The following is a 12,793-nucleotide window of genomic DNA, read 5'->3' on the forward strand; positions in this document are numbered from 1 at the left end:
GGGCAGTCCAGGCAAGCCTGGCCCAAGTGACTCATGCGTCACAACTGTAATCAAGACAAGGGGGTGCTTCAAGGTTGGAATGATTTGTTAGGCAGCATAAACTTACAGAGATGCCTTTACCTACATAAGTCTGACTCCAAGTTTATTTGGGGCATAGCATTTTCTCATATGTCTTATCAAATTACCTTGATAACTGCCACATCGCCACTTCACTTTGCGCTGAATAGACGTGGCCACAGTATATAGTTGTCAGAAAACAGACACCCTGGGAAGGTTTGATATTGGACCTCTGATCTGCAGAATATGAAGTCGACTAATGTGTTTGAAACATGACATATATAGCATAATGTATTTCTTGGAGAAAATACAAACACAGAACATAAACCTGTGTAACCACTGCAAACTTGTAACATGCAACTGAAAAGTTAACGCAAATCCAACGAGCTTTGTTTCCTTGCATGACGGCTCATGATGTCAAACAAACAGACAAAAAGATCCACAACAAAGACCAAACACCTGTTATCAGATTCTGAGTGGGTACAACAAATCAAATAAATCCTAGAGGCAAGACCGTGATGTCTCTGATTTCTCCTTCAAATCTAATTATGTCAATGTGGCCCTGAAACTATCACTATGGGCTTACATATGGTTCTAGTTGTCTGCGTGTAACTGCCTTCGTTCGAATGGTGACATATCAGTCGAGATCAGTGAAAGGGATCTTTGATTTATCTTGATTTTCAAATATGTCAGGGTGTCTTCCTCTTTTCCTGGCAGCCTCTCCTCTCTTTCCAGATCTCCCAGCTGGGCATTTGGGAAATGGCCAATTCCGGGGCTAATGTGTTTCTGCTGTTATCTGATAATGATACTGCTTCCCAGAGGCAGCAGTGAAGATAAGTTTTAATTGGATGTATTTTTAAAGCAAACCTTTTAGTTACTTAAACAGAACTTCTCCAGTTAGCTGCAGTCTGCTGTGCAAGAATCAAGCCTATGAGAAAAGCTGAATTTGGAAGGAAGTCAAGGGGAGCGTTGGGCTGGGAGCGGTTTCCATGTGAACAAGGCCAGTGAGGTGGCCGAGGCCCAGCAGAGGCCTGGGGTACTTTACCAAGCAGCTCGGCCCTGAAGGGTTTGAAAGAGGGGGTAGGTGTAGGCACTAAGGGAGAAGGAGCCAGCACTTTCTAGTTGACATCCTTTGCCCCAACAAAATATAGTACTCTAAAGCAAATCATCTTAACCCTAGCTTGAGACTAATTGTTTTATATGTTATCCCCATAATCAGAGACCCCAAATCCTTCCAAGTGACTCATAAGATTTTGAGAACCACTGAAAAGGAGAATTGCTTAGAAAAAGGAGCAGGTTTAGAGGTCTTGATGTGGAAAAATGAGAGAAGAGAAGCAGAGTAGAAAACCATTTCTTTCTGGCTTTTATTTCTGAGATGGAATTAAAAGTGAGACATGATAAGTTAATAATTTCCTTCTGGCTGGGGGTGGTTCTGCACCGCTACGGCACGCTCTCCAGGGTGCCAGTTCTTGGGTTCATTTTAGCATCTTTCCTATCAGGGTATGAGGATTAATGTCCTTTGAGCAGATCTAGCTGGGCCTCATTACATAAGTCCTGGGGTCCATTAGAAGGGTGAGCCTGGGTTAGCCTGAGTGGCAATAATGGGGACCCAAGGAGGGTCGTGAGGAGACAGTGAGAGGGAGAGCTGAGCCCAGGGCTGCCAAGGCCTCCCTCTGACTCCTCCTAGACCTTGCTTCCTTCCCCACAAGCCCTGCCCCTTCAATCTAGGAACTTTATCCAAAGTTCTGACCCAGATATTTACTTGACCAGAAGTTTGAATTTGAGTTCTGGGTTACAAAGTTATACCTGCTGTGAGTTTCAGATGCGGGGGTGATTTGGATGGGATTTTTGAAACATTTATTTATTTAAATGAATTTATGAGTATTTTAGTTATGTGTTTGATCGACTTTATAGGTCAGAGGTCAACTTTTGCAAAGCAGTGACTTAACAAGGGGATACTCTCTTGGAGACAGCTTTTTCTCTTTCCTTGTTACTGATTCCAATACTGTGTGTAAATTTTGAATCTTCTGTGCCAACCCCATCTTGTCATCTCCTGGGCCTAAGAATATATCTCCAAAATACAGTCACTCTTTCAAATGTTAATTCCTGACTGGTTTGACTAGTGTTACACAATTAACTTAATTCTAACAATTAGGTAATATGTTTTGTATTTTTTCTAGAGTTCAGATATTAACATCTACTAACAAGAGTGGGAGTTGGCCATTTTTTCTCTTTTGTTGTGACACTGCTTTTCTGGAATATTTTGTGTCCCTGGCCGTGTGGACAAGGCTTTTCACCCACAGAACCCAGCAGGACTAGTTTTTGAGAAGCAACAGGGATACTGGAAGGATCTTTGCAATATAGAATATTTCTGGGGAAAATGAGACAGATTTCTAGATCAGGATCACTTCCACAATATGGAAAGGTCATTAATTTTGCAGAGAAGCAAAGGCCAGGAAGATAGTGATTTTTAGCAGTTTATGGGTTTCTGGTTGGCATACCTCTTAGCCTAAATGAGCATATACAAACACACCCCGAGCACATTCTACCACAAAGCTCCTCTCTGCAACCATGATCCCATTGTGTTCCCTCCTCCCTCTATCCTCCCCCTGGTTACTGATGTCCTAAGGCACCACAATCTTGGACCAGTACCAAGAGCTATCATGTTTACATCACCCCAGGAGGTATACCCAGCCAGAAAGCGCCTACCTGATGGTTAGTCCTATCCACCGTATTGGCTGTGGAGGGGTGGTCTCTAGTGTTCTGACGGATTCGAGTGGAGTTTTGTTGCTCGATGGTGGAAGAGGTTGGGATACAGAATTCTCTGAAGCATCGTTTGAAGTTTTCATCCAGAAATGCATAAAGGACTGGGTTCAGGCAGCTGTTTGTGTAACCCAGAGCAATGCAGAAGTGCCAGGAGACCGTCTGGAATGTGGTTTCTGGGATGGTGATCAAGGCCTTGATGATGACGTAAATGTGGATGGGCGTCCAGCAGACGATGAACACTGCCACCACCACCAGCACCATCCTGGTGATGCGCCGCAGGTTCCTGTCCTTTTCTTTGGAGCCCGAGAGCATGCGGACACTCTTGAGGCGCAGGATCATCAGTCCATAACACACTGTGATGATGAGCACGGGCATGATGAAGGCAAAGATGAAAACACAGATCTTCAGCAGGTTCTCCCAGTACCAGGTCGGGTGAGAGAAGGTCAGGGTGCAGTCTATGGAACCTGGAAGAAAAGCGGTTTAAGAAAAATTTAGCTCAATATCGAGGTCTATCATCACATTTTAATACTGCCATTCTGTGCATGCGTTTACAGCCTTGATCAGGGCTAGGTTGAGGCAGAACCTGGTTGAGGCTATCACTAAGCAAGCCACCAAGGATAGATTGAAAGAAATGTGGAAGAAACTCAACTCTGCTGATTTTCAGGGAAAGTTAATTTTGGGGGGTTTCTTTCTGCAAATTTCCCATTTTGTGGTCTGCTTTGGGCATATTATGCATTCATTAAGTGAGTGATTATGGACCTTTCACCAGAAACTAGACACTTGGTGGGATTTGCATTGATGTAAAAAATATGAGCATTGTCTAAAGTTTCTAGGAAGTTCTAGCAAATGGATATTTTCATTCCACTTTGAGGAAGATAGGTCATTATTTTTCTGTTTGGTCTAAAAAGACAAATTTGTCATGTAGGCAACTGCCTGAAATTCTAAAACAAGCCTCAGTGGAATACTTTTGGGAGAGCTAGTTTCATATTTACTTCCCACTTTGATAAAGTAAGCCCAGAGAAATCAGAAACAAATAGATTATATTCTCTTTAAGATGTATAGTAGGCTTAAAATTACAGGGGGGCTTCCCTCCTCAAAGGAATTTTGTTAGAAAGAATAATTAAAAATAATAATTGGAGGAAGACATTGGGCCACTCCATCCATTCTACTTGGCCCATGGCACTGCCAACATATCAAACTATTAGCCCTCCACCCTTCAGGCATGCGACTCCACTTACCCTGCCTGTATTTTGTTGTTGCCATGAACATCACAGGCAGACCAATGGCAGAAGAGAGAATCCAGTTGCAGATGTTGACAATTTTGGCATTTCGGGGAGTACGGAAATCCAGGGCCTTGACTGGGTGGCAGACTGCGATGTAGCGATCCACACTCATGGTGCAGAGGGTGAATATGCTGGTGAACATGTTGTAGTAATCGATGGAGATCACGATCTTGCAAAGGATGGTGCCAAACGGCCACGTTCCCATTAGGTAATTGACACTCTGGAAGGGCAGGGTGCTGGTTGCCAGGGCATCTGCCAGAGCAAGGTTGAAAATGTAGATATTGGTGGCAGTCTTCATTTTGGTGTATCTGGGAGATGAAAGGAAAGCAGTGACAGTCAGTGTAGATGCCAGCCTGAAAGTCAGGTGAGCGTCCAGCAAGATGATTGCATGGATTAGTGGAGAACATTTGAGATTACAGATGCAACACTTTAGGTACTAGCTTAACTGCTTTCTTGTGCCTTTGGGCTAAATACAAAATTTCTCTATCAGTTTTCTTATCTGCAAAGTGGTTATAATAATAGCAAACATGCTGATTTCATTGGCAGGGTTTCTTTGTTTGTTTGTTTGTTTTAAATGTGGTGGTCCCTGCCATAGGTGTAATTGACACAGAGCTTTCTTTCAAGTTGTAGAGGCAGAGACTGAACAATAATTCTAAATATTTAACAGAACATTTTGCATATATATAGTTAAAATTATTGAACACTGCGCTAGTACAAGAGTATTGTGTATACACATACATACGCAGCACAAGTGCACATACACACACACACACAGGCCATCATGGGGAATGGAAATGAGCATCCCGCAGAGCACAGGCTAAGGAAATCAGACGAGTAGAAGGGAAGACATCCTGGATGTGCACATGCCTGGGATTAATCTGAAGTGTAAGAAAATGAATTAGAAAGTTGGTGGGAGGAAGTCATCTTAGGAAGAGAGGAAATAGTGAGAACCCTAACAAAGAGGTGGAGTTGAAATGGCATGATGTGTGTGCTGGGCACTGCAGGAGGGTGAACTTTCGCCAGGAAGAGGAATATTTCAGCAGGAATATGGAGGTCTGGATGTGCACAGATGTGTGTGCCATGGTAAAAGATTATGCTTCATCCAGCTGATGATAGGGAACCCAAATTTGTTTTGTTTTTATTTTTTAAATAGTTGTATTGAATTGTAATTGATATATGATTAGTGACACATAGACAAAGTATAAAATTTGATAGGTTTTGACATATGTACACACCTGTAAAACCACCATAATCAAAATCAGGGATCAGAAAACTATAGGTTGTAGATCCAATTGGGCCATTGCCTCTTTTCATAAATAGATTATTGAAATTCACTTACACCTATTTCTGTGTACTATTTTATCTATAGTTGGTTTGATGCTACAATAGCAGATGAATAATTGTAACACAGATCATGGGGACTTCAAAGTGTAAAATATTTAGTATCTTGTCCTTTAAAGAAAATGATGCCATCCCCTGATCCAGTTATTTAGCATAACAGCTCCCAAAAGTTTCCTCTGAAACTCTTTTTTTAAACATCAAATTGTATACTTTGTTTATTTATTTGTTTGTTTATATGTGGTGCTGAGAATCAAACCCAGTGCCATGCATGTGCCAGGCAAGCACTCTACCACTGAGCCAACAAACCCAGCACTCCTCTGCAATTCTTAAATCTCTTCATCTTACCCTTCCCCTTCTCAACCCTCACCACAGTTTCCAAACAAATCACTTATAGATACATTTGCATTTTATAGAATTTCTCAGCAAATATTATTCAATATGTGTTCTTTTTAAAAAAATCTTCCTTGACTTTGTGTAACTATTCTGAGGTTCAACCATGTTGTTACATGCACCAGGGGTTCACCCCTTTTAGTTCTAAGAAGCACTCCATTGAATGGCTGTACCACAACTTCTTTATCCATTCATCTACTAATGGGAATTGACTTGTGTATGGCTTTTGGCTATTATATATCAACTGTTATGAACATTCATGTACAAATCTTAATATAGTCATATGCTTTTCCCCCCTTTCTGGCTAAGTATCTGTAAGTATTATGTCTTCAAAGCCTGCAGAAAGTAGAACTACCAACTAGAAAGCTAAGCAGGTACATTTGCAATAGAAAATTATGTAGAATGGTGGAGACATGTCTTGCAAATACTGAATATCTATTCTGTTTTACAGTCAACCTCTATTTACCACGATTCAGTGACAGAAACTCCATTTCTCTCTGGAGGGAGCACTCTCCCATTCTCAGACCATGTGCTTTGTAACAGGTTCTATTACTAGTGCAGGTGGGAAGACATTGAGTGAATACAGCAACAGTGAGTGGTCGCGTCATGTCTCAGCTGAGCTATTATGGTTTGGATGTGGTTTGCTGCCCAAGGGTTCATGTATCTGAAGCTTGGTCCCCAGTGCAGTGATGTTCAATGGCAGTGGGACTTTTAAGAGATACAGTCTGTGAGAAGTAATTAAATAATTGAGGTTTTGCTTCAAAAAGAATAAAGGTAGTTCTCTAGTTAGTTTTTGAGAGAGAGAGAGATGTTAAAAATGAGCATAACTGACCTTTCCTTTGGGTCATATAGCCATTTGCCATGATGTGATGCATTTAGAAGACACCACAACAGCTAACTCTATGCTGTTTGGAATTTTAGTCTCCAAAATTGTGAACTAAATAAACTTTTTTTCTTTATATTTTACCCATTTTTGTCACAGTCATGGAAAATGTACTAATAAAAAAACTAACAAGACTTTTCTGAAGTGGTTTCTAGAGAAAGAGTATGTGAGTTTTTCCCACAGGGCTCAAACCTGATAGGAGATATGGTGTGTAGTTGCTGGAAAAGCCTAACTGCAAATGGACTCAACCCAGAAGATAGAGAATTGAAAGAACTAAAGAGAATTCCATACTTGAAGCCAAGTCTTCCTTAGACTTTTTATTTGCACAATACACTGAATTCTTTTAAACTTTAGCTGGTGCTTACTGTTTTTAAGTCATATGAGGTTAAAAATCTAACTCATTTAACCCAAGGTGGTAGACCCATTGGTTTAAGGTCTTAATTCTGTGTTCGAGGAAAGCATTTCGGTTGCAGTGAACACCAGGAACTCAAATTATAATGGATTGCATGAACCTCCTATGGGGTAAGAGCTTGGAATTATTTCTTGAGCTCTAAGACTCAGATCTTGTATCTATGCTGCAATACATGGATGGAAAGTTGCCTTTACCATCTGAGGGGCTTCTGATTTTCAGTTTGGGGTTTTGTTTTGTTTTATTTTGTAAGTTACTTTAGAAATATTACTTCCTTAAAGTATTTTAATGGGCAAAGGTAGGGAAAGCCATTTAACTTGATGATATACATCAAAGTGATTTCAGTGAGGGCTATAAATAGGCAAATCTAAAAAGATAATTTAGACAAGATCATTCAAGACACACAAATAAGCAGAAACCAAAATTAAATCTGATTTTAAGCTTTTAAAGCAACTGAGATTTCTTGAAATTTAAGAAGTTTAAACATTTTTTATTTTGTTTATAAACAGATGGTTCTTCCCAAAAGCAAAAATAAATAAGTAAAATAAATCACTCTTGCTAGATTTACTACTGATTGTAGACCTGTCTGATCCAAAGGCACACTCAGCTGCATCATCAACCACAATTGACTTGTGTGCGTCCTATTGAGAAGCCCTCACATTTCACATCTGATCTTCAATAGAATGTTTTATGTTAAATAATTGGGCTCTTTAGGGTCATTTTTTTTTTTTTTGATTCATCAGACTTTGAACCTTCTCTTTTGGCTTGTCTGAGCCTGAGGTCTTCAAAATGTATGCTTATTTCAATTTAATAAAAATCAATTCTTCTTCTGGAATGAGGTGTTTATGAAACAAAATTAGGATAGGGCCCATGATGAAAGGAAAAGTGAGTGAGTGCGTATGTTGATCAGCTTAATTTAGACATTCTACAATGCAAATGTATTTCAAAATGTCATATTGTATATAATATATATATAATTTTATCTGTTAATTAAAAATAAAATAATACAAAGTGAATATTTATTGAAACTATTTCAGTGATCATTTTATAGGAACAATGCTGATTTTTCTCAAGTTATCCATAGAGCCTTCCTCTAAAGATAGTCAGCATACTGATCCCAATTACACATGCTTTGAGTCTTAGCAATATATTAAAGAAAGCTAAGCTGTTTTCTAAATAGGTGAGAGAGAGAGAATTATACAAGACGGGAGGTTTAGGAGTTTCAGTTGCCTTCAGCACACACCCAAAGGTTTTTATCTGAGATAGTCTAATTGGACAAGGGGAAACGGCATTCAACACACACAGGCTTCTTGTTCTGCTCTGCTCTGATGTGGTGGTGGGAATGTTGTCCCTGGGAAGTTAGATGCATGATGAAGACCCATTAGAAATTGTCCTAAGGGTATACACTTGGTGTCAGCAAGTGGGCATAGGATTTTGTGTTCATCTTACCCGAGTGGGTCTGAGTAGAACCATTGGAGATTTCCATCCTCTGTGCCCACTCCTCCCCTCTTGGAAAGTATTGTGCTACTCCCAGAGCCTTCCTGGCATTGGCTGCTCCCACTATACCGCTTGAACTTGGCCTTCTAAGCAGTGGCCCAGGCTACTTTTTAGTCACTAAAATTTTTTATAATAGATATTTCTTTAAGTTTGTTTTAGATGATTAACTTTTTTGTTCTATGAACCCCAAATAATTACCAAATAATTCTTAAAAAACAAAAAACCAACCTTGGGTTCTTCTTAGGACCTTCAATGTTTGATCCAGTGATTGTACAGAGTACAGGTGCCATGTTGGAAAGAGGCTTCGCGAACCCTCTTTCATTGGAAGCTCACCAGAACGCTTGGAGATGTCCATCCTTTTTATGTGTTTATCAAATCATTCCTATCTATCATCACGTTCATTCTTCATACAATCTCTTAAAACTATTCCTACTTTCTAAAAATTCATTGATTTTTGACCAACTTTTACCAAATGAAATTCCACTGAATAAATTATGTGGTCTTACCAATGGACATTTTAATTTTGTTTTGTTTTTGAACTAATTCTCCTAATTTTGGTGAGTCTATCTCAGTTCAATAACAAAACTAACAAAGGGAGCCTAGAAGAGGGAGAATATAATTGAGAATCCAGCTTGTTAGTTTTATACCAAACCACACCCATCATGGTCAACTACATTTCAGCCCACTAGGATATCCGAGATTGTCTCCTTGTGCTTTTTCTGCCCTTTTACATTTTTACCTAGTTGAGTGAAAAAGAAAGATATTTCATTTACTAAGGGTTCAATGAGCCTCTTTTATATATTCTGCATTGTACTTGGACAGGCAAATTGCTGCCATGACTTTTATGTCCACTTACCTCTCATAGAAAACCATATTTTTGATGCCGAAAGCCCTCTCTGGAGTATCTTTTTAATTCTCATGATTAGTTGGCGAAATCCATTTTAATAAAGTGCTTGTCCTACATTTTAGGGACATTCCTGAAGAATGTGCTCAAATGAGTACCTTTCTGATTTCTCCATATTATATCCCAGGTATCTCTGTGTCTGTGCGCAGTGTGTGTGAGTGTGTGTGTGATGCACGTGTGTGTGTGTGGGGGGACCCCAAAATAATAAATCCAAAAGTAACTAATGATATAATACTCTCATTTTCTATTAATACAGAAAGAGACCATATATTAGTTTGTTATTTTCTGTTGTGCTCTCACTAACTCAGTGAAGGGGGGGAAGGGAGGATTTCGCAGTTTGCTGTAAAATGTTCTGACAGATTTCATTTATATTTACTTCAAAGTGGTGTCACGTGTTCACTGAGCACAAGGAGCTGACACCAGCAAAGGTCAACACCAGAGTAGTGGCTTCACACACCTGAGCCACGCAGAAGGAAAGTGGTTATTGCTTGCCCGTTTGCCTCCAAAAAGAAGAAAGTTGCTAGTTTGCCTCAGAAGGGAAGAAAGTAGAGCCTTCCAGAAAACGAGACGCAGAGGAACCACCTTGCAGAGGTCAACTAGCTGTCCTCTGTGTGTCACCAGAGTGGATGATCGATAGTCTTCTTAGTCGAGTGTTCCTCTCTTTATCTACATCCTTTTCAATTTTTTTTCTCTCCCTATTTTCTCTACTTTCTTCCTTCCATGTCTATTTTTGACAAGTCATGAGAAAATTATCTTTCAGACAGAGCAGGGGAATGTTGTGCTTTTTTGGAGTAAAGATGAGCTTTATACCTGGAAAATGTACAATGAACAATTGATCACATTTTCATTTTTGTACTTGAAAAAATCAGCAAAATTTGTCTCCTCTGAATAATTGTGAAGAATCTAATGGTGCACACTGCTGTCATACTAACTCTCCTGCTAATTTCACCACTCAATTCTCTTTTGGTTTCTGTTTGCCTTTTTTCTTCAATTCTCTTATTTTACTGTATACCTTTTGTGATGCCCTCTTTATGGAATTGGAAGTTGGGTGGAGGCTGGGGAGGGCACATGTCCACATTTCAATATACCACTCCTCTTGGACATGGGGAAGGAAGTTTAGGAAAAACTCTGCCCATTAGGCCCCAAGACCCCAAAAAACTGTTCTTTGAAGAGCCAATTTCCTGTTTTATTTACTTTCTGAAAATTTTACATCAGGACATGACTAGCACTTGCCTCATTAGAAATTGATATGAATAATCATGTTTTGTCACTTTGATTTCTGTATTCTGTGATATTTGTATATTATAGAAAGGCATTACTATGTTACATTCTCTGATGGATACAAATAGTTATAAGTGCATGAAATGTTCTTATCTGTGACTTTAGGCTTTTTTGTAAATATATAGATTATTATTTTTTGGTTTAAATGACTTTGAAAACAGCATCAGAGTATTCATTTCTGGAGATAGAGCTTTGTGGTTCATGGATAACCATGTTTTGCTTTTATTCTAAAGACCTGTCTTTTAGAACTCAGATACAGCTTTCAAAATTAGAACTTCTAAGAGAAAAGGAAATATATTTTAGGATATGAAAGTTTTACACATAAAAATAATCAAGTGTACATTATTAGCAACTTCAGATAATGGCATCTTCCTGAATATTTCTTTAATATTTCAGGAACAGTAAAGAATGTGATGTTTTTAAAACATATGATAAAACAATGCCAGCAGTATTGACAGAAGTTTTTTTTTTTAAATACCAACACTGATATCAGAAAATTTTTATAGCAGCTTTTTGAAGCTCAAATGTATGCTGTAGATGATAAATATTAGAAAGCATAGACTGTCCATAAAACTTTCTTTTCAACTTAATTCAATAAACACAAGGCTTCAGATATACTTTTGGTGATAATATGGTACCAACATCCTGTTTGGTGATGATCATATTTTGGCAGTGATGTCAGCAGTCCATATAAGTAGAACAAACAGCAGCATAAATAGAACATCAAAGCAAACAAAAACAAAGGGTTCTTATCTGTTGGGCAACAAAACCCAGCACAAGAATAGTATCAGCAAATAAATGCTGGTTGAATGGAACTGAGTAAAGAAAGGAATAAGATTTTTTTTTCCAAAAAAATTTATCGTGGTAAAACTAAACAGATATTTCTTGGGGTATCAGCAACTTCTGAAGTAAAAAGAAAAATGGACTATTTTTTTGACCTTGACAAGCCATGGTCAAATTAAAAAAAAAAAAATGAAACCAACTTGAGAGGGAGGATCCAAGTGACTGTCTAGACCTCTTGTCTAATCACTGTATTTTGGGGCAAAGGCCCTGAGGCCCAGAGAGCCACAAGTATTCACAGCACCCCTCTGCCCCCACAATTTCTCCAGACTCCATCTAAAACTGAAACACACCTTCTATAGTCTATTGTGAACCATGCATATTCCTGAAAGTGCTTTGCCAATAATGTTGCAAATAGGTTATCCCAGAAAAACTCTGCCCACTGTGTAGCTAAGCCAAGGCCAGAGCGCCAAGCATTTTTATCTTCCTTTAAAAAACGATGGCTGTGCTGAATGCATCCAGGACATCTTGAGACGTTTTCTCATTATAAATGTGGAAGGATGCTTAAGGAGAAAATACAGCCTCAGCAATTCAGAGAGGCCCTCAACAACTTAGTCAGACTCTGTCTCTAAATAACATAAAAAAAAAAAAGTTCTGGGGATGTGGCTCAGTGGTTGAGCACTCCTGGGTTCAATCCCTGGTACCAAAAACAGAAAAAGAAAAAGAAAAAAAGAACACTTAAGGAGAAAGTATGTAATGGAGAGGGGAGGGCCCAGGTGAAGTAACAAAGGAACAGCCAGAAAATGTAATAAGAAGCCCAGAGCTGGGATCAAGGAAGCCAAAGAGGAAAGAGTCTCATGAAGTCCTGGGTGGTCGAGTGTGCTGAATGTTGCAGAGATATTGTGTGACACAAGGATAGAGATAGGTCCCTGGACTTTAGCAAAATGCACACCATTAATGACCGTGACAAGTTCTATGGTGTGGTGGGTTTAATGATAAATAGATTTGAGTTAAAAATCAAATGAGGAGTGAGTACCTGGAATTGGATGCTCTAGAAAACTTTCAAGGTATTTTTGCCCGAGGAGAGATAGGGATAACTGTGATTTCAAGAGACAAATCTGACACATGAGTTGATATATACTAGAAATGTATGTATGCTATTGAATAATAATGTAATGGTGGGAAATTGATGAACCAGGAAA

The 12,793-nt window shown here is 39.1% G+C and overlaps 1 protein-coding gene across 1 annotated transcript in view; it reads right to left on the bottom strand.

Annotated features, from left to right (window-relative positions):
- Nucleotides 1-249: 249 nt before the first annotated feature.
- Nucleotides 250-12,793, bottom strand: part of Oprm1 (opioid receptor mu 1) — a 40,972-nt gene continuing 28,428 nt past the window's right edge. Inside the window, exons 2-4 of the mRNA XM_027939475.3 lie at nt 4,062-4,414; nt 2,767-3,287; nt 250-294 (exon numbers count right to left, since the gene is read on the bottom strand). Of these exons, the coding sequence (XP_027795276.2) occupies nt 250-294; nt 2,767-3,287; nt 4,062-4,414 (919 nt within the window). The remainder of the gene's footprint in view (nt 295-2,766; nt 3,288-4,061; nt 4,415-12,793) is intronic.

Source organism: Marmota flaviventris, chromosome 6 (assembly GCF_047511675.1).
Source record: "Marmota flaviventris isolate mMarFla1 chromosome 6, mMarFla1.hap1, whole genome shotgun sequence".
NCBI classification, from domain to species: domain Eukaryota; kingdom Metazoa; phylum Chordata; class Mammalia; order Rodentia; family Sciuridae; genus Marmota; species Marmota flaviventris.